Genomic DNA, 27,172 nt, shown 5'->3' on the forward strand with positions numbered 1-27,172 from the left:
AACGAATTTCCGTTTTACTTTACATGGTAACATAGAAGCTTATTTAATTATACTTTTCTGTATATGTTTATTCAGGAACTGTAAATAATTGTTACAAATTAGGATATTCAAAAATCCTGACGAGTCATATGCGTTGCATTAAGTAACTCCTTATCGTCACAGAACAGCATAAACTTCTCCATAAATATTCTCTTCCGGGTAACGGCATCGGAAATATTTCTGGATTGCAGAAAGGCGGATACCTGTTTGCTACTTTGCCGTTTAGAACTTTTCGTGAACCATTTCCCCCCGTCACTCGTCATTGAGTCGCCATATCGAACAAAAATTATTATTCTGAGTATTTTTATTTAGCTGAAACTGTATTAGCCTCGACGAGAGTAGTAGTTTTCTAGCCTCAGCTAGCTAACTTTTAACACACTAGCAGATAAGTTGTCAAACCCCCGGCAGTACAACAAGGAAGGTGCAACACCGAACCGACAACAAAAAGATGTGCGATAAAGATCTGATTTGGACACTGAAGACCGGGGACCTGGATGAGGTCAAAGCCACACTGCAAACGGTAATTTAGCTGTTATTTGACTTGCCCACTGTTGTGCTTTTTTTGACTACAGTCAGCATAGCTAAGGTAATCAACGCTAGTTCGTAGAGCTGCTAGCGAGCTAGCGTTAGCTGGAGTTGGGCAATGTTAAGTTAGGTAATCCAGAATTGAAAAGCTGTTGGGACATTCTGGGTCTGTAACATTAACGGTAAAGTGTGCACCTTTAAACTGGCTTTAATTCGTCTTACGGGTAACGAGACGTGTTTAAAGTTAATCCATTATCACTTTCCGCTGAGAGCAACTTGTTGGTTAGCTAACCAACTATGGTATCTGTTGGTACGTAACACGGGTAACGGCTCTTGACACCAGTAACAATGTTACTGTAACTGGGTGTTTTAAGCACAGTATGTACGTTACTAGAAAACGCATATTACAGTCTTCTATAAGCGTGTTGTTAAGAGAGCTGAGGCAAATGTCTAGCTATATGCTAGCGGCTAATCGAGCAGACAGGGCCAGTGTCTAGTCAGCTTTAGTGGGCGGTGGTCTCAGCTGTAGTCTAGGAGATGGAGGCTTGGCTAACAGCAACTGCAGCGTTCGTTAATGCCAGCATGCTCTTTTTGGAGCAGCCTGATGAGAAGGTTTCTGCCTATGCTTACCACGCAGAGATGTTTCTGTAAAACAGCTACCTTAGGAAACACGCCTGCATTCGGATTTTGTAGTTGGGTAGTAGCTGGATAGTTTTACTGCCACATGATTTACACTCAGTTGTTTCCCACAAATGACTAACTGAATCTATATTTGCTTCCTCATAAAGTAGAGCTCACTAATGTGTTTAAATTGTAAAATGCTAGTTTCCAATGTAAGTTTTACAATACGTGAAACTAGTAGTAGTAGTATTTATTTATTGTCATTGTCATATACATATATATACATAAACTACATATAGTTTTTGATCAAACTCTTAAAGACTGATAATGCTCAGGATGTTGGTGACTTTTGGGAAGACAGAAGTGTTTTCTTTTTTCTTAGTGTCTTGTTCTATTTGTGTCATCAACTATTAATCACGTGTTTGTATAAATGACTGTTTACATACACTCATCGTGATCGTCATGGTAATTTAGTACTTTTAACTATTTATTTCAACTGTTCTTTTTCTAGGGTGGAATAATTTTACAGCATACAATTTTCCACACAGGGTCAAAACTATACATACCGTCTCCAAGTATGTGACATATTTTAAGATTCTCTTACATACAGCAAAAGAAGAAAAAATTAATTTATTTTTTAGGTTATCTGAGGTAACGCTATACTTGTTCAACTTGGCACCATAAAGTGCTTGCCACTGTTTCTATGTAGTCACTGATAGATTTCTTTTTTTTTTTTTTCCTTTTTTTTTCACCTTGAGTCTGTGACGTCAAGAAAAGCACAAGTTTTTAGACACAAATAACTGTCCTGTTAATAATATGTATTAATCAAAGGAGCTTGCAAAGAAAAGCGTCTGGACTTCTTTAAGTTGCTTGAAGACGTTTCACCTCTCATCCGAGAAGCTTCTTCAGTTCTAAGGTCAAATGGCGGCGAATCCCAGATTTGTCCGCCATTTGACCTTAGAACTGAAAAAGCTTCTCGGACTGATAATTTTTGCTGCCTAGTTCCCACATTACCATTATTATTATTTTATTAGTAGCCATACCGAATAACCTTCAGTGTTCCTGAAAGGGCAGCTTTAGTGACCTCTTCAAATTCCTGACAAATTGTTGTTCAGTGTTGTGCAGATCAATTACTTGAGCTGCCAGTGTAGGAGGGACTGTGTGAAGTTTTGTGTGCGTGTGTTAACTGCAGGAGGCGAAGACCGCACTTTAAGAACTGTTGATATAAACCACCACTACAAATGATTGACACGAGCTCATGATTACAGTTGGTGACTTCTGAGAAGTGAGGTTTCTTGTGTTCAGCTGTAATTGTGTCATTGACGAAACATGTAGATAAAAATAACTAACCTTTTTCTATAGTATAAATGGAGCACGTTTAATTTTATCAACCACTGAAAGTAACATTTAAACATTTTTAGAGAAGTTTGAGGTTTGATATCAATCAGCTACAGGACTTAGCAAGATGAGAGGTAAGGTCAAACATTGTGTTCAGTATGTTGAATTTGACCTACAAGGATGTTTTTGATAAGGCAGTGCTGCGGTGTGGATTCTGTTTCAGAAATATCTAGTGGTAATAGAACAGAATTTGTGTGCAACTGACCATGTTCATCTGACCCCAAGAAATGGCAGAGTAAAAAGAAATGTGGTGTTTTGTTTTTTTTCCAAAGTGTAACCTTAAGGTTTTAGGTCTACATAAAACTGGATTTATTTTATGTACAAGATTATATTGAGTCCTTTCACAACAGTTATTTCATGAAACTAAATATATATGTGACATTACTGCCATATTAATTCAATGTGTCTGCTTCGAAAAATTCATATTTGGAGATCCGTAGCAGGTTGAGTCTTCATTTTATGCTTTCATGGTAAATATTGTAGCAAATTTAATGTAGGAATTAGAGTCAGGAGATGACTATAATATTAATAATAATGTAAAAACTTGAGGTCATATGTAATCTCATACAGTTTTGATATCAATAATGCACAGTATTTCTCAATGCTGTTTGCCTAGTCTGTCCATTTTATTGCTATCTCATTAATGTTGATCTTAGTTGCCCCAGGAGAACCAACACCTGAGCCTTCATCCCCAGCTTAGGTGTTTATAATATGAAGGTCTTGTGTTACAAGATATTAATGCATCTTCTAGGGCTTCCTATACTTCTATATTCTTGATAGTATACCCATTTTTCTGAGCTGATGAATGCTTTTCTTGCTTCACTTCCCTTCGTCCTTATACAGGCAAGTAATTATTCATATACTTCTGGGGAAAAAGTCAGGACTGACAGCCCTCGCTGGGACCAATTTGTGTTTTATTATGGGTCCAAGCAGCAAAAAATGATTTAATAGATGTTACCTTCTTTTGAAGGGCTTTGATTTGTGTTTTCTTTTTTGTTTTTGTCTTGTTTTTTTAAACTAAGAGACACCATACTGGCTTGTGGCAATGCCAAGTTAGGCGATCTCATCCCTGTTAATGTGTACTTTTTCCCTTCTCTAGGCTGAGCATGTGAACCGGACCCTCGATGGTGGGAGGAAGCCGCTGCATTATGCTGCAGACTTCGGTCAGACAGATGTGGTGGAGTTCCTCATTTCTAAGGGGGCAGATATCAATGTAAGAGTTACAACTATCTCAGCTTCATTCTTTTTGCATTAATTTGCCTACTGCTCAGCACTACAGTGACCACAAAAATAACAGAGCCTGTGTCTCCTTCCTTTGACTGTCTAATGTCTGGTTAGAAACAAACCATTATTTGTGTAAACAAAAGCAACCTGGCTTTAATAAAACGGAGTTTATCATATACATTTCTACCCACTGTTCATTGGCTGTTTTTTACCAGTGAGTTGGCCAGGCCTCAGCAGGGGTTTTTTATGGGTCATAGTGGGCTTCTCATGAGACGCACATAACCACAATTGATCCGCTTGCAGTTAGGGCAGTGAGTCTGTGTTGCCTTACTTAACAGAGGTCTATGCATTTCCTGTTATGCTTAGTAAATTAAGCCCCTCTTAAAAAAAGTTCAGTAGTAGTTCAGGTAATCTTCCTTTCGTGTGAGGCTAAAACCTCTTTGAAAGCCCCAAATTTTCTATGCTAGAAAACCCCTTCTCACATTTAACCTTGATGGCCCCTTGAGGCTTGTAGTTTCAGAAGGTGTGGTAGTGGCCTGATTCAACAAAAGTCTTTTAAATTGCTTTTTACCTTGAAAGCATCATGTGTTAGTAATTTACAATGAGACATGGATGCTTTAACTCTAATGATCAGGAGTAGGAAGTCTCTAAATCTTCATTGCACAGGAAGACTCACATCAGCACGGTGCATCTCACCCTCTGAAAATTGGTATCTGCAAATCAAAAGACTTTTTTTTTCTTTTTAAAACAAGAGTTTAAAAGTGTAACAATATACAATCTTTGCTTTCCCTCCAAAGACCAAAAGTCTTCTTCTTCTCACTCATTCCTCTCTCATCCTCTTCTTCCACAGGCTCCAGACAAACATGGGTTTACTCCACTGATGACTGCCTGTTTTGAGGGTCATCTCTCATGTGTCAAGCTCCTGTTAGAAAAGGTTGGTGCCCTGATTGCGTTCATGTATGCGTATGTAAGCATCTGCACAAAGGAGTGCACTGGTGTCTTTCACCCACTAGTGCATGCTGATGTATCAGTGGTTCCATGTGAGCCATGAGTGCTGATGAGGTAACTCATTGGACAAAAAGCCCTTTAACACATTTCTATGGAGGCTGTGCTGGAATGTTCATAGAGCATCGCAGACTGTCGCTGCTGTGCACTTGCTTTTTTGTTGTTTGTTTCTTTCATTCATAGGAGCACTGCCGTTGGCTTCATCTAAGTCTCTGCTCCATCCCTCCACATTAGCCTCCCTAAGGTGTTTAGCTCTGGAAGTACCTTAAATGCTACTTGGGTCCAAAAAAATACATGCTGCTATGTACAGATCTAGTCACAGCTGTGAGGAGAGGCACAGAACAGAGTCAGGCACAGCTGGCATTGGCTGTAACACTACAACATAATAACAGGAATACTATAATAAATGTCCAATCTATCCAGCGTCATCTGGCCTTAGAATACACATTTCTGCAGTTCCTTCACAGTTAGACAGACTCATTTGTAAGTGGTGAGCTTTCTTTTACAAAGTCAGTGTTTCTTCTTGCATGTCTTACCTGAATGTTAGACTCAAAAGTGTATGCACTCCTGGCATAATGACACATCTTCTACCCATCAGGACAGCTGTAGCTACTGTTTCACTACTGACCAAATGAGCCCGACTGCAGTTGAATTGATGGCCCTGTGGAGGATGAATGTCACACATTCATTTTAACACACACATATCTTTTTCTGTGTACCCCTCCACTAGGGGTGGGCGATAGAAACGATATAAATTTGGCCAACGATAGAGATTTTGACTATACCGCTCTATCGCGATAGCGCATGTTGATGATGTCATCAAGCTGCGCCTGTTTTGGTTTAAAGCATCGCAGCGGCTAAAACCATTATCACCTGCAAATTATGCCAGGCGACAGTCATAGCAAAGAGATGAGGCACTTTTGAAATATGGGGAAAGCCAAAAACTGCGCTTCCTTCACTTCCGTAACATTGATTCATTAATGTTGAATTCTCTCGTAGCTTTTCTATTCCCATGTTGTTGCAGTATATTAATAACTCACCTCATATTGTGGATGAATAGTCTTAGTTGTTCTCCTGACTGACGTTTGCCCCATGTATAGCATCCTGCTATACGATTGCATTTGTCCCTGACCACCCGAATCCCTCACGTTAACTTTTAATGAGTGGAAAAAAAGTTGGTGTTCATCCTTCAGCTTCACTGTGCTAATGTTATGCTAACATAGCTGTGTCGCTAGCAATCACGTAGCACAACATTATATACCAGGTAGTCCAACTTCAGTAACCCTACAAACGCCACTGCTGTTTAGTTTTCTGTCTTCATTTATTTTGGAAGTGGTAGCAGAGCTGTATGTTTTATTTAGTTTCAAAAATCTCTCAGTCAGAACATGGTATGTCATGTTTAGGTGGAAACTAGGGAGCTAACTTCCTTTCTAACTTTTAACTCCATTAAATTTAATAAATTAAATGGATGTTAAACTTAATTGTTACACCTGCTAAAGCAGCAACGCTGATGATTTTATTAAAGATTAAGGAATTTAGACAGTTTTTAACTCTTAGTGTTCGTTTGACTTTGGGACCTGAAGGGGGAGTTTTGGACCCAGATTACTCCGCAAAGCTCCTCACTACGGCAGCCGTAATGCTCTGACAATCCATCAAGCAGTGCGGTTTACCAAAGTTGTACTAAGATATTTTTTAACAGATTTCTGCACGCCAAAATCGGTTCGAGGTCAGTAAGCACAACCAGAATTCATACTGTCGTGAAATCAATCAATGTAGAGCAGTGTCACAAACCACGGAGGCCCCAGAAAAGTGCAATCAAACGATGAGTTTATTGACAGCCCGGAGAAAACATCAACATATGTCTTCTAACCAAAATACATGTTGTGGATACTTATAAAGCAGTGGGGTACACGCCCCCCCATGGCGTCAATGACAGATTAAAATAGGTTCCAGACATTAGTCACAGTTAATCGTACATCTTTAATAGCTATAATCAGACATAGAACTTCTCTTTTCTATAACACCTTCCATACAAGGTAATAAACTTCAAGCCCTCGGGGTCTCTGAGGCTAATTATTGACTCTGGTCGTCTGTTACCAAGTAGAATAAAATATAGTAAGACACCAAATGAGTTGAGGCCTCAGGCCGGACACATTCCTAGATTATATGTATTATATGTACTGTAAGCATGCATTGCAGTTATCCTTCTATGTTCTAGTTTCCCTCAGCATGTATCACCTGGACAGTCATGCCAGTGAAGCTTAAGACCCTTAATGAACTGAACATCAACTCAAAATAAGCACAGATATGCAATGTGTATAAAATACTTCTAACCGTACTTGTAATAAAAGTTAACATAATGGAAGGATCCTCAAATGGACATCTTCAATAAACAACTGTAATGCAGTATCAATACTGTGAGAAATATTATTAGATGAAATAATGCTGTAAAGAATGTTATTAATGCAATTATAATGATGCAGATTATATGGCAGCAATAAAATAATTTCTGTATCTCCACAATACATAAGGCACACTCTCGATTTTTGAGAAAATTAAAGGATTTTAAGTGTGCTTTATAGTGTGGAAAATACGTTATACAGAAGAAAAGAATATCGCGATATATATCGTTACCGCACATGCTTCAAATTATATCGTGATATGAACTTTAGGCCATATCGCCCAGCCCTACCCTCCACCTTATAACACTCGTGATGTTTTAAAGAAGCAGGCAGGTATATAGTTGACTGGGTCCTCTATCTCGGTACATGTTTATTATTAAATTTAAGTGGGGAAAAAAAAGCTTATTTGAACAATGATGCAAAGAACATGGATGTTTCAGTCGGACAGCTTAGCTTTGTAAATGTGCTTCAAACAAATGTGTCATTTTCCAAATTTCAAGCCAAACTATAAAAATTGACAAAAGTACACCACCACTGATTGAGTGGAGTTTACATTGTGGAAGACTGCATCATGTCATGAAAAAGCATCATTCAAAGGCTGCTCCAGACTGTTATGTGTATATGGGAAGAATTCAGAGAGAGAGTGAGAATCAGGGGCCTGAGGGTGAGTGAGCAGCTGTCTGTTTCCAGCCAGGCTTAATGAGGCAGGGTAAATGAAAGCTCCTCTACACAGTTGTTTCACAGTAGCATCAAGTAATGGGAAGTGGGGAGGGGTCACACTACAGAATGGGGAAGTCACTTTTTGCAGTCTTTACAATCTCATTGCCAGCAGCCAGACAGACTTTTTAATAGGTTCACAGGTTGAATGGGACTTTGAAGAAGGCATTTTAAAAGAGGAAACCATAATCTGTATATGGGGAAACAACAGTGTTTGGTTAGAGAGGCATGGTTGTGGTATGCTCCACCAACTGATTTCAGTTAATCAGCTGTATTAGTCCTGCATTTTTGGCAGCGCAGCTGCAAACTCTGTCCTGCCTATCAACAAAGGCACCAGAATCTTGTAACTAGTCAGCCAAGAGCGGAAAACTGTTGTCAGCTGGCAATCAGCACTAAGATAAACTGAAGGAAATAACGGACAGGAAAAAGAAACTATATACAGCAAGTCATTTGCTATAAAAGTTGCTAGCATGTCAGCACGCATTTGACATTGCATGTTTCTGACTTAAGTATACATTTGACTCAGAGCTTTTTATTCCTACCATAGACCATATTTATATCCAATGAGCTATTATTTAAGCATTGAAAGATGACACGTTATAGAATGATTTCTTTGCTGAAACTAAGCGGTGTACTTCAAGTTAAGATCTGAGCTGTCACTAGATGATGCATTTAATGTCCCTAAGAGTGTTAATATCACACAGTCACATTTCACTTTCACATTACAATGAGAAATTTGGGTTTTAAAAGCTCATTTTGTCTCTTTAAAAAAAAGACTTCATTATTGGCATTTATTTTCCTTAATTTCTTCTGCTGCCAGTCACAGAACATCCTTCTGAGAGTCAGAAGCTCTTCTGCATTTAAAATAGGCAGCTGTATCATGTAGTGCCTCATCTTTGTAAATCAAAGACCTTTGGGTAAGTTTTGTTTTAGAGAGGGATGAAAGCACAGCAACTTAAGAAAAAGTGTGTGAGTGATTTATTACACAAGTAAAATGAGTTTTGTTATGACAAGGACTATGACGAGGAAATATGAATAATTTTACATTGATTGTCTTGTTTTCATAGTCATTGTAGATCACAATTGTAAATTTAAACTGAAGTCTCATGAATTATCCAGCTACTGGTAGACTTTCAAAAAGCTAGTATCATATCGGACAAGACAGGTGGTCCTAATTCATCACAGTTCTTGATTTTATAATAATTCCAACTAAGTACCATCAATAATTAACACTAGATGCTAATAGTTGCCACAGGGAGCAGGTCTCAGTATATCCATATGAAAGCTTTGAAAACTTCCCATGTATCCCAACATGAGATTAATAGATATTTCAGAGCTACACCAATGATAGTGCTAGTGTAAATCCACTCTGTCTGGCAGCACCTGTAGCTGTGCACAGCTGCCACATTACACTGGATAAAAGGAGCCCACTGAGAATACTGAATTGTGACTGTTGGACTGTCAGACATTCTTGTGTTGGCAGATTAAAAATGGCGTGGTTCCCTTGTGCATCATGGAAGCTGACCCCTGCCCCCAACTGTGTGCCGTGTTGTTGTTGTTAATGAATTATGAAAGGCCATTATTACCCCAAAGGTGACCCAGCTGTAAGATCCTGGCCAAGAGTGCTGACTACAGCCTGCAAAGACCAGCCAGTAAATTTTAGGTCAGCAATAAAAGGGCATACACACACATTTTTCTTTTAATGGGAACTTGCTATTGTCTAGGAAGAAGTACAGTACTGTTTGAAGTCAGTACCTGTTGTTTTTGTGTCTTTTACATCCCTAAAGATTTCCTCCTTTTTTCTCTCTGCCCTTTATGCAAAGAATGGATGGAACATTTATCCTAACTATATAGATAATATATATACACACTCTAGTATAAAACATCTTTCACTTGTCACTGAAGTGTTTTTGTTTTTTGAGGGGGGTAAAAGTGCACACTTGCGGTCTTTATTGCTTCATATTTTGAGATTACCATAAACTTATAAAAGGATTTTATTAGAGGTGGGAATCACCAAACATCCCACGATACGATATTATCACAATACTTAACACACGATACGATATTATTGCAATTTTTTAAAATATTTTGCGATATTCAGATTCTGTACATAAAGGTAAACTTTATCAATATTCATTTTATCTAATATCAAAGTCTCACACTCAGTCTTTCTCTCATTTCAGTCAGTTTTATTGTTGACAAACTGAACGGTTTGTATTACAGTCTAGTCCAACTTAACTGAATGCAACCATCTGGTACAATTATAGCTATTCTGAACTATGCAATTTATGAAAACTATGCAGCCCCTTCAGCAACTGAAGAATTTGAAAGTAAATTAAAACAAAATATAATTTTACATTAAATAAAAAAGTTTTAAACTTAATTAAAATAAAACATGTCTTAAATTAAAATAAGTAAACTGTCATGTTTATTGCTGCCAAAAAAAAGTTAAACACATTTGGACAGTGAAGGAATGTCAGGATTCTTGCTCAGAAAAAGGATCAACATGCTCTGAAGTCAGAGCACAAAAACCTTTTTTGTAACAAAATATCGATTTCTGCTGTCCCTGTATCGATACATTATTAGCAAACAAAATATCACGATACTACACAGTATCGATTTTTTTTCCCCCACCTCTAGATTTTATTTCCCACCCCCCACCGTATCTCATCCAGAGCCTTTCTGGCACATCCTGTTGTAATACATGTATTGATCTTATCCTTATCGCTGGGTGTTAAAAATTTGCCCTTTTAACTGCTCAGTAATGTTTGATTGCGGACAGCAGGTCAATAGTCTGAAAATCTTGTGCTTCAAATAGGTTTTGAGTGAGGCTTTGGCTCAATATTTGAAGACTTATGCATTCCATTCACAACAGTCATAATGAAAACTTAATGGACATTTTGGCATGTTGGTGGCATTATATTACTGACCCACTGCTGCTTTGTGTAGCTGTATAATCCAGGGTGATGATGTATCTTATTTTGACTGGAGACACGCTGGGAGTCTATTCTTGTTCATTAGTCTGTGTCTCAATTGGCCATCAACGTCTTTGACTGGCTAGTGTTTGGACAGTGAGGTGATCATGTGGGGTCATTATTCAAGTTGAGTAAAGCTCATTACTCTAAGTGGTGTCAGGAGCGTGCCAGTGAGCTGCTTGGCCGTTGGGGTAGCGTGGTGTATCCTGAAAGGCAAAAAAAGGAAGACTGTGCCAGCACTATTACTGGAACTCGACCATAAATACGGATTTGAAGCATTATCTCTGGCATGGCTCCAGTATACACTTTTTGACAGTATGTTTGGTGACGAGAAGGTAATGATTATGAGAATGGTAGAACCTAAAATATAGTGGTACAAATTATGCAGTTGTGTTTATTATATAGAAGTAGGGCTGTGCGATATGACCAAAATCTCATATCCCGATATAAGAATTCTATCGTCCCGATAACGATATAAATCACAAAAATTTAACATTTTCTGTAAATTCTGTGAATCTCGGGCAACTCGTCTTGCGGGAAGTGTTTCCGGCTGCGTGTCATGTAGCTGGAGTCGAGTGTTTTAACTGATGCATGAAACTATACATTTTTAGTAGGGGTGCAACGATACTCGTATCAATATTGAACCGTTCGATACAGTGCTTTCGGTTCGGTACGCATATGTATCGAACAATACAAAATTTTTAATTTATTTTATCAATTTTCCTTCTGACGATGCTGTCTGTGTTGAGAGCTCAGTGGATCTGCGCTCGACAGTGCAGCCTAGGCGGAGTAATCGATCACAGATCCACTGAGTGCGGCACAAGCTAGCGAGACAGAAGTTAAGCTCTCCTTGCAACATGGCAAATTGAACCTCCCCCACCCTCATTCAGATGTGGCCTTTGGAACTATTTTGGTTTTCATGTGAGGTATGACCCTGAAGGTAACCGCGTCATGGACAAAAGTAAAACAGTATGTCAGATGTGCCACGCAATGCTCAATTACATGGGTGGGAACTACTGCGTTAGCGCAGTTAGCTCGTTAACACGTTGACGCCGTCCAGCCCCACGCACGGGGCAATCCGCGGTAGCTCGTTAACGAAGATTTGCCGTGTTGTGGCGTTAACGTCATTCCAGATTAACGCTGACAGCACTAGTGGGAACACAACTAGAGATGGCACGATACCACTTTTTTATGTCCGATACCGATACCGATATCATAAATTTGGATATCTGCCGATACCGATATGAATCCGATATAGTGTTTTTTAATCAACAAAACTGTTTTTTAAATATCTTGCTGCATTTTGTATAAGTTCATACTCAAGTTTAAAACAACAACTACACTAAAACTATTCTGTTATACCTGTATGCAAAAAAAAATATTTCATAGTTCAGCAATACTGATCAATCTAATAAACTTAAACCTACACCATCCTCCCTATTCTGGTATTTTAAAGAGTACTTAGCATATATATTAAGCAACCTAACTAATAGAGTTCCAACTCCCAGCAACAATAAAAATAAATAAATAAAAAATAGGGAACCACCCCTCACGCTCCACCTCATGATGCTTAATCGACGTAATCAACCTTAATTTGATGCAGTGTGAAAAAAAAAATGCACAGAAATCAATTATTTTTCAAGAAATATTAAATAGATTCAACATCTTTCTTCAACAAAATTGCAGACTGCACAGATGGTACCTTCCCAAAGGAAAAAGTACTATAGCTTACTAGAGTATATATATTAGACTTAATAGTTACTATATACAGTAATTGACTTCTATTCATTTTACATCAAATTAAAACTTTGGGTGTCAGATAATTATTTATTAAAAGCTAGACATTTTAAATGAGAATAAGAAAGAAAAGTATGTCTTTGTGCCCCCTTTTCCCTGTTAATGCCCTATCGGCCCCCCTGGCTAAACTTTGCTAGATCCGCCCCTGCACAGTTACCAGCGTCAGCTACGTAGAAAAAGATCCTCGAGTAGAAAGTAATATTAAATAAATTCTAACAACAGCTGATCAAGCTTAAACGTGCTGCTGTTGTTCAGCCGCTGGTTTCCTCTTTCTGGTGCAAAGTGGGCCAAAAGCAAACTAGAGTCACGGACTCACGACAGAAAAGCCGATCAGCTGATCGTTAAGCAGTTTCATGATTGAAGTAGCAGCAAGAAGAGGCAGTCGTTTGTTAAGCTTAACGCAGGAATGCTTTACAAACATTCAGAGATGGACTTTTACACACTTGCTTTACTTCTCTCGGGATAACTTTATCGGAGATGAAATGCCGGGTTCCTAGCGAAGCTCCACATGCTATCCAGACCACCGACAGGTCCCGCATGCCACAGCCGCTCTATCACGTGATGCATACTGCTCCAACGTGCTAACGTTCTGAGGTGAGTTACGGGGTGTTGCAAGTTTTGTGAGGTGCTTTCGTGATATTTAATGGATCGGATTACATTTTTTATTTTTCTCCGATATCCAATCCAGTAATTTAGGTCAGTATCGGACCGATACGATACGTAATATCGGATCGGTCCATCTCTAAACACAACGAATATGACTGCACATTTACGCTGACATCATCCTCGTGCAAAGATAAGTGGAAGCAGACAAAAACAACAAGCAGGCATGCTACAAACTTTACCCGAGTCATTTAGACAGCTGTTAGCACATGATTCTCCTCATGGGGACCTGATATGTTTAATATGCTGCTGAGAATATAGCCCAGAAGAAGTGCTTTTGAGTTAAAATATATATTTATAATTTTAATAAATGACAAATTAAAAAGGCATGAACATTTTTTTGTATCGAAAAAATATCGAACCGTGACACCAAAGTATCGAACCGAACCGTGAATTTTGTGTATCGTTGCACCCCTAATTTTTAGATATAAGTTGTAAAGGCCGCCGTTTTCTTTGAGTATTTATTACACGGCGTGCTGCGGGGAAAAGCCTGTTCTAACGTTTGAGTCTAAGGTTTATTTTTTAGCACCTGGTAGCTCCTTTTTTAATTCTCATCCGTAAATAATCTTCTCTTTCACGTGATTCCGTTTATTTTGAAAAGTCTCAACAGGATCTTGAGCTTTATTGTGAAAGGTTTATGTGGTACATAAACAAGCGGACACGCGATGGTTTTACCGTCGTTATTGCTAAACACAACGCATAAAAACAGGTGCTTGTCCGTCCGTAGTGTGGTTATATAAAATATAAGAGAAATAGAGAACTTTAAGAAATTAATATAGCCACTACAGTGACCATCAGAACAATGAAAAAAGATTGCCACAAAGAGTTTATTTTGCGACACCACGAAACAATAGCGTAAAATGAAACGATAGACGTTTTTATTTCATCATCCGATATATATCGTTATATCGAACAGCCCTATATAGAAGGCTTATTTGTCGCCATGAAGGCAGTGATTATTACTAAAGTCAACATGTAATGCTTTTTTTTTTTGCAATTTTGATGAGGTCTGTAGTAGGGCTGGGCGATATATCGAGTTTTTAAAAAAATATCGATATATTTTCATACGAGATATAAGATGTGACAACATCGTTTATATCGATATAGTCTATGTTACGTTATAATTATATTTGTGGAGCCGCAAGTTTGCCTCTCTTTCGTCCATTTTTGTCTCTACGCTGCGTTACTGGGCCTCGCCTCTCCTTCACTGAGCACAACTCCCCCCTCCCCCATAGCTTCACCTGCAGGCAACGACAAGATGAACACTGCAAATCTCTGTTAATGAGTTACCACAAGTTAGCATTACGGCTACCGTAATGGAGCCTCGCGGAGTAATACGTACTGTGCTTCAACGTAATATTACCGTAGTGTGTGTGTGTGTGTGTGTGTGTGTGTGTGTGTGTGTGTGTGTGTATAAGGATCATAAATGGCACCTGTTAAGAGACACGGTTACAAAGAGGATTTCAAACTCCAGGCTGTCAGTCATGCAGTAGAAGTTGGGAACAGAGCAGCTGTGAAATCTGTCTGTCTTTGTTATTATGCTCAGCGTCTTTTAGTTTACATTTTGACTGCACAATTGTGAGCTTTTTGTTATGCACAAAAACAACATTGTGTTCTTTTATTTATGGAGCATTATTATTTAATAAATGCTGATAATTTATTTTTGAGTAATTTCTTCATGTACATCTATGTTGTATGTTAATAAAAGTGCCTAATTGACATCTGGGACACAGCTTTGACTAAACTCTCTTTTTGTTCTTACCTTATGGCTTTAAAAAAACAAAACATCGAGATATATATCATATATCGCCATCCAGCTAAAAAATATCGAGATATGAATTTTGGGTCATATCGCCCAGCTCTAGTCTGTAGGGTTGATTAAGTTTGGACTGAACCGACGACTAATGTCCTCTCCAGAGCTGGAGAAAAGGGAAGGGATAAAGAGAATCATCTCCATTCCTCTCCTCTTTTCCCAATAGTAAGACTGGGCAATATATCTTGTTTTTTAAAAAGATTGATAGATTTTTATACGAGAGATAAGATGTGACAATATCGTTTATGTCGATATAGTCTAGGTTTGCCTCTCTTTGGTCCACTTTTGTCTCTACGCAACGTTACTCTGTCCCGCCTCTCTCCTTCACTGAAAACAACTCCCCCCTCCCCATCGCTTCACCTGCAGCCAGCATCAAGATGCTGATAATTTATTCCTGAGTTGTTTTTTTTTTTTTTTTTTTTTAATGTACATCTACACTGTATGTTAATAAAAGTGCCTGTGTGACATCTGCGACACATGGCTTTGACTAAGAACTCCCTTTTTGTTCTTACTTTATTGGTTTAAAAAATATCAAGGTATATATCGTATATCGCCATCCAGCTAAACAATATCAAAATATGAAGTTTGGGCCATATCGCTCTACCCAGTAGCACATCAGAGTAGGGCTGCCACGATTTGTCGACTAGTCACGATTACGTCGACTATCAAAATCGTCGACGACTGATTTAATAGTCGACGTGTCGTTTGAAGCTTTGTAAGATCGCAAAAGACGCAGGAATAATAGCAGGATTTAAGAGTGTAATAACGGACTGAAACAGAAGATGGCAGCACAGCATGTACAAGGATGCCAGCTGCCGTTAAACCCCGAAGAAGAAGAAGCAGCTGTGTCCCAGAATTCATAGCGCGGCCCAGCTTAGTTTCCAACAATGGCGGTAGCTAGTTAGTTTTAATATTACTCTTATTATTCTTTCTGGGTCACAAAATAAACGTTTAACATATTTTCAGGCGAGAATGTATCTGTGTAAACCTCAAATATCTGCTCAGTTTATCAGGACACCACATATTTTCAAAAGCGCTCCGACGTTTTCGGAGACGTCTGTTACCCACTAGCTCGATAGCTAGCCGGGGGCTAGGTCACTAGCGCCGTGAGAACACCGGACTCCCGGCAAATTGTTTTCAAACCCACCGCCGTCTTTCGCGACTCAGGTTAAATATATATGAGTCACTTAGATAAATTAAAAATGTTATTGTTTGGCTTTTTTTTAGTATTTTATTTGTTCCTGAGTAAATCGGTTTGGCTGAGATTAAAGTTATAGTTTTTACACAGCTGAATAAACGTCAAGCAGACAGCTGATTATCAGAAGTGTGAGATGCTAGAGAATATACTCCGGTGTCCTGTTATATTTTAGATAGCAAGGAGTTTATTAAACTTTACCGAAACAAACTATCATCTTGTCTTTATTTTTAGTTAGCACCTTAAAAGCTTAAAGCTGTAAGCTAATGATAGTTATATAAGAGCAGATGCTGCTGGTGCAATAAGCTGTAGTTTTACGTCCAGTGGATGATGATCTGATTAGTCGACTAATCGCATAAATAATCGGTGACTAGTCGACTATCAAAATAATCGTTTGTGGCAGCCCTACATCAGAGTAAGAGATTATGGTAATTGGTTATCAGGTACCTGGTATGCATGAATCTGCATTTTTAGGGAAAGTTAAGTGACAGAAGAACAAAAATTGTTTAACTTGTTAGAAGGAGTAGACTTTGAAACTGAGATAAATGAAAAAAGATTAAAACATTATTATCAGGAAAAAAAAATTTGTTTTTTGCCTGGCAAGCTGCCCTGTCTCTGACAAGATGAATTACACTGAAGAAACCCTTTGTTTATTTGCAGGTAAGGTAGGGGAGGGAAGTATTTTTATTTATTTATTTATTTAGAAATTGAAAGATCTGCCTACCAAAGCCATCGTTTTGTTTTTGTTTTATTTTGGGGGTTTTTAACACTGCAGGATTTGATTAAAGACTCAATTTCACACAACTTCACTTAAAAAAAAAAACGTTTGTCATTGTTTATTTTGTAGTTGATAATGTACAGCTTTTGTGTGAGATCAATTCTTCATTATACAATGAAGACTGGCCCCACTTAAAAAAAAATTTCTGCACAGACAACCAAATCAGTTATCATTTTGTTAATTAGTGAGCTTTATAGAAGCTGGTTGTCAGATTTTATTCCCCTTGAAAAGAGCTGTTCCACTGTTTCTCCTTGCATCCATGTTTTATGTCCCAGCTAAGACACGTTAGCTGTCAACCATCATCATTTTTAACAGACATGGGAGTGATGTGAATTTTATTATGTAATCCTTTGCAAGAATGCTTAAAAAAAAGACAATTTCATAAATTTAACTTAGTATCTCTAACAGGCATGTTTGATACCATCAGAATAATCAGATAAAATGTATAAAATTCACATTGAAAAAGTGAGAGAACAGGTCTCACTAGTCTTCATACCGCAAGTGTTGCATAACAGAGCTCTAACATGTTTAACTAGAGTGTTGACAGGAGCATTATGCCAAGAAATGTGAAGTATGTTCTGATAGGGGGGGTGCTATCTCTCATTTTGTCTTCTATTTCCTTACCAATTAGAGCTGTAGATGTGACAGGTTACCAACTCAACCCTGGTAAATCCCTCTCCTCGCTTTATGCTCTGTTGCTCTTGTGGCATGGAATTTGCTCCCAGATAACCATCCTCCTGCTACCGGGTACTCGAACTGGGGCACATTGTTTTTGATGCCCTGCTTCTCTACGCAACAATAGCCTCTCTCTGCCTTGGTTCTGTAAGCTCTTTTGCTAAGAGGCTAAACTTGGCAAGCTAAACAAAGGGACGCGTTTCCACTGCAAGGCCTTCCACTCCTACTTTGCCATTAAATCTGTTGTCACTACAAATGCATTAAAACATGTGGCCTGTTTCTTTCTCTCTCTCTTTGTTTTTGTGTGTGTGTGTGTGTCTGTGTTTTTTGTCCATACTAATCTAAATGGCTATTTCTTCTCCCATCTCCTTCACATTGATTCTGTTATCCCTCAAAGCTTGAATGGATTTGTGTCTCAGTGTGTGTGACTTCAGCCCCTCTTAGTCATGGACTCCTTTCCATTGATCTGATAGCCTCTGAATGTGGCAGCTTTATGTCTGAATGACCACCCTCACTTTTCTGTAAAGATCTTTTATGCCACAGCCTTTCTGCGTCCCTAAAGCAGTCAACCAAGGGAAAGTCTTGTCCTTGTTGTGTTCATGATTGTCCTACATACCTTTCCTGTGTCCCTGAGTATGCAAGGGTTTGGCTGATGTAAAATTCATAATCGGACCATGAATGCAAGGCTTTGTTTGGACGTCGGCATGCCTGCCAGTTTGTGCTGGTTCTGCACTATAATTGAACCAAATATACATGCCTCTTCCGGGTGGACTCCCTGCAGCTTAAAGAAAAGTATAACAATAACTACACAGCCACAGTGTCAGAGTCAGCATACACATATTATCACAGCTCAAATGAGTAAGGGGCTAGTCTAAAGTAAGTCTTGTCTCTCTTCCTTTGGCAACTACCGTAACTTTTGTCTATGAGTTTTTCACTCATCTTTCTCAAAAAGTGAAAGATGCATTTGTACACCAGAACAATTGAACCTGTGAGATACTTTATAACTAACATGGCCTCTTTCCAGTTGAATCTTATCAACTGATTCCTGATGTTAATGATTTTGTTCATTAGGGATGTGTATGCACCCCCCCCAGACTGAGCTTTTCCCATTTCTGGAACAAACCTCTTCTGATTTCGCTTTAGCTTGGCTTCCAAATGCATCTACTCAAGGCTCAGTGCTTGCCCAACAGTTTTGTTTTTGAGTACACAGTTCAGCTCTGAAAACTAAATCACAGCTGGTGCAATTTGGGTCCAAAAACTATGCTTCGATTTTAATCCCTTGTTTTGGTTTCCTTAATCTTCCCAGTTCTTCAGATGTGGGTAAAACGAATAAGAAGTGTGTATGAAGGAGTTTGGGTCTGACTAGTTCTGTACGGCTCTTAAGTAGCCACGCAAGCTTTGGACATTGCTCACGGCGGCGTTATCAATGCACTATTTGACTGTCACGTTTGAGCAGATGTCACTAAAGTTTGAGGCACCAAGTAAACATTGTGTCCCCTCTCCTCCACAGGGAGCTGACAAAGACCAAAAATCACCAGACGGCATGACTGCCCTTGAAGCTGCTGCTACTGAGCCCATAAAAGCTCTGCTCAAGTAAGACACCACAGTGTGGGAGGTGGCTGGGCAGCTGTATGAACGGGCACTCAAATGGATGCAGTGATCTCCTGAGAGAAGATGGACTTGCCCCTTTGACCCTGATCAACCTCTGTCTCAACAATGCTTTTGTCTGTTTGTTGGAGGTTCATTTTGTCTGTCTGGTGGTCTTCCTTACATTGTAATTTCTCTTTTCCCCAGGTTTTTGGGATAGGATTTTTTTTCCCCTTAGTCCTCTGTTTTTAGCCATTTAACAGAAGGACTTGTCAGTTATGTCTCCCTTAGGGACCAAACACTTGGGGAGTGCTCTTGAACCTGGATCTTAACACTGCTCAGATTAGTAACAGACTCTATAACACAAACACAAAGCTTTCATATACGAGTAAATGCACATCTTTTTCTTTTTTTTTCTTTTTTTTTTTTTGCAGTTGTGTTGTAAAAAAAATACTGAAAAAATTGTAATGGATCAGTAGTGTGTTAATATTTTTACAACTTCACAGTTTAAGTATTTTATGGCCAGGGTTTCTCATGAACATTACTTGCACTGCACTATACTTGATAAGACTAAAAAGATTAAGTTTAATTATGTTAACATTTCATTATGTGTGGCCTCTTCCTGTACTTTAATTTTTTTTATAGATAGATCAAATTGTCCCTCAAATCTAAGCTTAATATTTTAGAGATGTTGGCTGAGGGAGCTGCAGAGGTCAGATTTTTCTTTTCTACTTGGTGATGTATCACTTACATATCAAATGGTGTTTTTTCCACAAATTTTACATCATTAAGGTATTCTCTATTCTTTGACCAATCACCATGCTGGCTAACTAGAATGACTTGAATGTTGCAATTTTCAAACGTGTTACTCAATCCCTTTTGAAGCAATGTTAACAGCACATAATAGGATTAGATATTTTAGAACTTTCTTCATTTTGCCGCCCCTGGGTGAGAGTTCAGAGCAAAAACTCCCTTTCCCTTTTTTTTTTTTCTTTTCTTGCAGCTTCTCTGAGTATTTTGTAACTAATGGGCTCTAGGGGTTGTAAGTGATGGGTTAATGGGAGTCAGATTTGAAAGTTGTTGGTAGGGTTTTTTTTTTTTTTAGGTTTTTTTTTTGTTTTTTTTTTATTCCCCTTGCCTTGTTCGTTTTTTCAGTTCAAAGCCCTGCCTGTTTTGCTGCATGTCAAAACTGCCTCTGCTTTTATGCTATGAAATGGTCACTGTCCTCTTGGTTGCTTTCAAACAAATTACAACAATGCAATAGACAAAAAAAAGAATGCTCTTGCTGACTTTGTTGTGACAAAAGTCTGTAAAAACAAATAAAAATATAAAAAAACACATCTGTCATCAGTATCCATTTTCCTTGTAAACTAGAGAGGGAAAGGGCGAAGGACTGTCAAAAAGATGTTTAAGATTAATGATGGGTCAGCTGTGAGAATGCTTTCTTTATTATCTAAAGCAGAAGCACATTTTCTGTGGCAAAACGCATTCCCTTAAATTTGTCACATTTCTGTTGTGCACTGTGGTGACCTTTAAGTTGGATTAGATGAGGGCATTACTGTGATTTTTATGCTGAATTCACTCAAGATGGGATTTGCTGACACCACAGTGCTGCTTGTAACAAAATCTTGTTGAGGTGTTGACTTCAGCAGAATGTTTTACCAAGAGGGATGCTCTTCACAGACTTGTTGATACCAAAACCACATTTATATGTGTGATGCAGCCATCAACACCTCAGCAAACATCAAAGTGATACGGTTCTATATTGGTGTTTTTAGGATTTGAAAGTTAGTATTACATTAAATGCATTATCTTGGGACTTGCAGAAACTTAACGTAATTTACTGATTTGTGCAATCAGCACAAAGAGCTTTCACAGTATAATGCCAAGTAATCAAACAGTCATTGATTGTCCTGGTAAAACTACCTTACCTTAAATATTACCTGCTGCATGTGTTAAAATCCTTGTGGCAGTAGAGTCAGCGCTACACAAGTAATGGCTGTAATAGAGTACAAGCACAGTAAACAGGATGAACTCTAGTTGCACTCATTTCTCTAACTTGTGATAATTGGTTAATAGAATGAATGAAGATCTGTAAACAAAGTGGGATAATTGGAAAATGAGCTAAAAATTTGAAACTAGTGTGCCTCTCCTTAATAGCTAATGTTAGAGTGCTCATCATCTTAGGCAGCTACACTATATTGTGAAATTATTTATTCACTCACCCAAATCATTGAATTCAGGTATTCCAATCACTTCCATGGTCACAGGTGTATAAAATCAAGCACCTTTGTGAAAGAGTCGATCGCTCTCATAGCCTGAATGCCAGTGTGGTACCATGATCGTATGCTACAGCTGCAACAACTCCAGTCATGAAATTTTCTCACTACTAAGTATTCTGCAGTAAACTGTTAGTGGTATTTTGACAAACTGGAAGTGACTGGGAATGACAGCAAGTCAGCTAAGAAGTGGTTGGCCATGTAAAATAACAGTGGGATCAGTGAATGCTGAAGTGTATAGTGCACAGAGGTCACCAACTCAAAACTTTTGGCAGTGTTCTACTCACATGGTGTATAATGCATGTGTGGTGTTGTTGACTTCGAATGAGGATATAGACAGGTGGTGAAAGAAATACTCCCAGGGATCTGCTGACACTCCTTTTATAGAGGAAACAAAGTAAGGGGGATGGCTCGCCCATCACTAGCAGCGAGGTTACTGAGATAGTTAGCCAACTTGCTGGTGGGCCACTGGAGTGGGTGAGATTGGCTCATATTTCCTTAAGGTCTAGGATGTTGTCCAAGTGTCTCGGTTGACACACCTCTGCAACACTGCATGGAGATAAATACATAACATAATTAAACAATAATTAGATAATTTCCTCAGGGATTAATAAAGTATTCTGATCTGGGGACGGTGCTTCTGGGGTGGTGGTTCCCATCATTAACCTCCTAAGACCCGAACTCTTCCACGACATGCATTTTTAATTTCTCTTTGATATTTGGGAATATTAGGGCCTGATGAATGTAAAAACAAAGAATTACCAGATTTTTTTTAACCTTATTTTTGTTTCTAAGAAAAATAAGATCCACATATGAGGATATTTGTTTAAAATTTTGATAGAACAGTAGCAGCATAATGTCCTCATAAATGGATATCAGGCCCATGTAGAGCAAAATTGAGTATTTTAGTCTAACCCAAAATGTGATGTCCACATATGTGGACGCCAGGTCCTAGGAGGTTAAAAAGGAAGTTTGGAGGGTGTATGCTGATTATAGGGGGATCACACTACTCAGCCTGCCTGGAAAGATCTACAGTAGGGGCATCTGCCTATTAGTTGAACTTAGAGAAGGCATTCAACAGCATCCCTCAAGGTATCTGTGGGATATGTCATAGGAGTATGGGGTTTCTGGCCTGTTGCTATGAGCCTTTTGATCCCTGTACCCCAGACTGAAAGGTTAGTATGCGTTGCCAGCAAAATATATATATATGTATATATATATATATATACACACACCCAGCACGCCCCTGCGGGCGGTTTATCCTTCAAGCTCGGGTCCTCTACCAGAGGCCTGGGAGCTTGAGGGTCCTGCGCAGTATCTTAGCTGTTCCCAGGACTGCGCTCTTCTGGACAGAGATTTCCGATGTTGTTCCCGGGATCTGCTGGAGCCACTGGCCTAGCTTGGGAGTCACCGCACCTAGTGCTCCGATTACCACGGGGACCACCGTTACCTTCACCCTCCACATCCTCTCGAGCTCTTCTCTGAGCCCTTGGTATTTCTCCAGCTTCTCGTGTTCCTTCTTCCTGATATTGCTGTCATTCGGAACCGCTACATCGATCACTACGGCCGCCTTCTTCTGTTTGTCTACCACCACTATGGTGGTTGGTTAGCCACCACCATTTTGTCCGTCTGTATCTGGAAGTCCCACAGGATCTTAGCTCGGTCATTCTCCACCACCCTTGGGGGCATCTCCCATTTTGACCTCGGGACTTCCAGGTTGTACTCGGCACAGATGTTCCTGTACACTATGCGGCCACTTGGTTATGGCGTTCCATGTATGCCTTGCCTGCTAGCATCTTGCACCCTGCTGTTATGTGCTGGACTGTCTCTGGGGCATCTTTACACAGCCTGCACCTGGGGTCTTGCCTGGTGTGATAGACCCCAGCCTTTTCGAATGTTGGAACACTGAGCTACTAGTTGTTTCGCCGTCATTGTGGATGTTGGGTATCGAAGAATCCATAGCAAGATATTTAAAAAACAGTTTTGTTGATTAAAAAACACTATATCGGATTCATATCGGTATCGGCAGATATCCAAATTTATGATATCGGTATCGGACATAAAAAAGTGGTATCGTGCCATCTCTAGTATATATATATATAACTGTCTGTCACACATGAGGGGAAAGGATCAGTTGACAAAGAGCGAGCGAGTGAATTCGACAAAGTCGAAAGCCGACGGCAGCTCGCGGCCCTTGCTGTCGAGGTAGGGCTTCATGTGTGACAGACAGTTGGATCAGCAGCTGGATAGCGTAGTGGTTAGACTACACGCCTTTGGGACAGAGGATCGCAAGTTCGATTCCTGCCTGGGGTGTCTGTATCCAGTAAGGGTCCTAAGGCTAGACCTTAGGACCCTTATACATGTGTATATATGTATGTATGTATATGTGTATATATATATGTATATATATATATGTCAGCAGTCCTGTACATATTTTTTATGGGTTGGTCAACAGTTTTCACTTTGGTGTTCTCAAGATCTTGTTTCTACTTTTTTTTTTTTTGCTGATGTGGTTCTGTTGGCTTCATCAGGTGGTGGCCCCCAGCTTGCACTGGAGTGGTTCGTAGACTAGTGTCAAAGGGCAGGAATGAGAATTAGCACCTCCAAGTTTGAGGCCATGGTTGTTGTGGTGAAAAGTGAGCATAAAAGCAAAGCTATTTATTTACCTGTTGATCTACACAAGTTGGTGAGGGACTCACTAGAGCCAATACTCCTCCATATGGAAAAGAGCCATCTGAGTTGGTTCCAGTTTAGAATGCCTCCTGGGCAGTGTTCCTAGTATGTCTTATTTGGAGGAGGCCCCAGGGCAGACCCATGCTCAAGAGAATAGATCTTTTTGCTGGCCTGAGAATACCGTGTTGTTCCCCTGGAGGAGGTGGCTGGGGAGAGGGAGGTCTGGGTTTTTCTGCTTAGATTGCTGCCCCTGCAGCCTGGCCCTGGCAGGAGATGGATTGATGGATGGCAAGCCTCGTATAGGTTTATTAGGTGAGAAAAGGGGTCTTGCCATACTTTAATTTTCCTTTTTCCAGTCTATTTATTTTACATAAACAAAAACTGTCATTCCACTGTTATTTAGTATAATGGGATTATATGAATAACTGCGGTAATTTTCTAGTACAAGGAATATCATGCTGTTTGACAAATTTTACCTTTGGTTTTTCTTGTAGCCTTGGGCAATCTAATCAGTATTTGTGAACTTAAGCAACTCTGTCACAAATATAAAAAACTGCACACTCTAATCTTTGTTGCCATACCAATCTATCGCCTCGAGCAATTCCATTATGAATCATGGACTGATTTTGACTCCCACTAGATTTGTCTGAATGTCTGGATTCAAATAAACTCTTTATAATAACAGGACAGGCAGTTCTGATACAGAAAAGGCACTCATCCGGTCATCCACCATCAAATTATAGCAATCATACCAACTATTGTCGCGGTCAGTTTCATCATTTAGTGTGACAGCCGTATCACAAATTAAATTAATGTTTCATCATACCAAAGGCCAAACCATTGTACACAAATGTCAGTGAAATTACCCTTAATTGTGATTGAGTACTGCTACATTATTCAGCATCTACCACTGTCTGTAAAACAAAGGTTTTTGGATCACAATCCTTACCCAAAGTTGACATAAAACTACTCCAAGAAAGTACTAAGCTGTTGTTCCTACATATAAATTAAGTTCAGCCTTCGTGTGACGTGGCACTGGTGTTCATATGCCTATCTATAAGCTACTTTCCTAACTCCTCATTATTAACAGCAACCAAAGTGCACGTCGTGGGTTAAATTCCATCTAAGGTATTGTCTGAGTTTACATGTAAATGAAATTCAAACTGTTTACATTCAGTCATTCAGCCAGCAGGATCCTCATATAAAAACAGCTCCATTATGCTACTGGTATCAAAAACTCCCCGGGGTATATTCAAATTAAACATCATCGGCTCTGTATGACAATCTCTCACTCACATTTTAAAAAAAAAAAGTATATATAGTAACTACTTTTCACAGCACTTGATTGATTTTTTTTTAAAGATTACTTGTAGAATAAACTTTAAACTGACAAAAATTTTGAAGAAAACCATCACTCATAAAAAGTGGACATTTCTAGATGTCTTGTGAGTTATTTACTACACATTTCCGTCTATATTAATGTGAAACACTTGAGCTCAAGCAGAATTGAAAAGTTATGCAAGGTTAAACACTGCTTGTTTACACGACAAAGGTTAGTAATGATGGACCTGCAGGAAAAACCTCGGGGACAGAGCAAGTGAGTATGTAACTGAGTTGTATCCTGAACTGAAGAGCTACAAGAGATCAGGTCCTGTCAAATGAGCACACCTGGAGGGAAGGTGGAGACTGAGAGATGTTGCTGAAAGCTGCAGTGCTTTATATAACAGGAAAGGCACATGCCTCTGTAGGCCACTTTCCATGTTTGCATGCTCACGCCTGCGAACAAAGACAAATCAATTACTGCCGTGTGGGCAAACGTCAAGATAAAATGACTTGGCCACATTTTGACAGCCTCATCTCCATGCTTCCACCCTCCAACCCGTAACATCTTATTTCTGCTCATTTAAATCACTTTCAAAGTGAACGACCAGGAAAAACTGAGGTCTGCTCTTGGCTCAGGGCTGACAGTTACATTCTTGTAATTTAAAAGAGCCAATTTTTCCCTTTGTCTTTGTCGCGCCAGCAAATAATATTGAGGGCTGCAAAAGAAAGCATGCGATTCAGGCTTGCAATAAATGTCAAATGAATAAACGGCAATACGTTTTCATTTGATTTTTGAATTGTTCGCTACACGCTGTACAAGATCCCCGGACAATCCACGGGCTTTCAAAGCAACACTAATCCTGTTTAGGGTTATTAGTTTGGCCTTGTCACTCTGTATGTGGCACAGTGCTCCTGTAATGTGTTAATCTGTCACCCTCATTTCATTTTTTGTATTTCTTTATTCCACAAATGTAACTTAAAATTCACACAAGTTTTCCAAAAGTCAGAAAAATCACGAACTCACTGCTTGACCTAGGTTGCCTCAGACGTATAAGAAAAAGGCATTTGGAAGTCATACATGGGTTCAACTGAATTCTCTCTTTTTAATGTAACCAATAGTGGGATTTTTTTCCATGAATAATTATGCAACCAGTGTTTGCATTTAAATAGAAAGCAACACGTAAGAAATAATTAAAAACATTTGTGATAATGACGGATTGCCAGTCAGGGGAAATTTATACTGTATCAGTCACGTACATTCAGGGATAGAACCTAATTGAAATCCGAGCGTCTTTACAGTAATTACGATAATTAGCATGTGTGCCCACGTATGCGCGTGAACAAGTACACACAATGACACACACAGTCTCTCTGACTGTCATGTGTTTGTTTTTTCCACACACAGAGAATTTATGCAGAGCTACCCTTGTGATCAACCAGCTCAAAATGGTGGTTAATGAAGTGGCAAATCCAAATCATTAGC

At 39.1% G+C, this 27,172-nt stretch overlaps 1 protein-coding gene and 1 long non-coding RNA gene across 2 annotated transcripts in view; one reads left to right on the top strand and one right to left on the bottom strand.

Annotated features, from left to right (window-relative positions):
* Window positions 1–20,752, top strand: mtpn (myotrophin). Its single transcript, XM_026147448.2, has 4 exons — window positions 1–559; window positions 3,683–3,796; window positions 4,658–4,741; window positions 19,338–20,752. The coding sequence occupies exons 1-4, from the start codon at window positions 488–490 to the stop codon at window positions 19,422–19,424; spliced, it is 357 nt and encodes a 118-aa protein (XP_026003233.1). The 5' UTR covers window positions 1–487; the 3' UTR covers window positions 19,425–20,752.
* LOC145421610 (uncharacterized) overlaps window positions 20,192–27,172 on the bottom strand; it is a 10,480-nt gene continuing 3,499 nt past the window's right edge. The window contains exons 2-3 of the long non-coding RNA XR_013902984.1: window positions 21,981–22,242; window positions 20,192–21,413 (exon numbers count right to left, since the gene is read on the bottom strand). This is a non-coding gene — a long non-coding RNA (uncharacterized LOC145421610). The remainder of the gene's footprint in view (window positions 21,414–21,980; window positions 22,243–27,172) is intronic.

The sequence above is a fragment of the Astatotilapia calliptera genome, chromosome 17 (genome assembly GCF_964374335.1).
Source record: "Astatotilapia calliptera chromosome 17, fAstCal68.1, whole genome shotgun sequence".
NCBI lineage: Eukaryota > Metazoa > Chordata > Actinopteri > Cichliformes > Cichlidae > Astatotilapia > Astatotilapia calliptera.

What these genes read in the sequence shown, in the direction of transcription:
- mtpn (XM_026147448.2), top strand. Translation starts at nt 488, where the DNA reads ATGTGCGATAAAGATCTGATTTGGACACTGAAGACCGGGGACCTGGAT. An exon ending in CTAAGGGGGCAGATATCAAT is followed by an intron (nt 3,797 to 4,657) that starts GTAAGAGTTACA and finishes CTTCTTCCACAG; the next exon opens with GCTCCAGACAAACATGGGTT. An exon ending in TCAAGCTCCTGTTAGAAAAG is followed by an intron (nt 4,742 to 19,337) that starts GTTGGTGCCCTG and finishes TCTCCTCCACAG; the next exon opens with GGAGCTGACAAAGACCAAAA.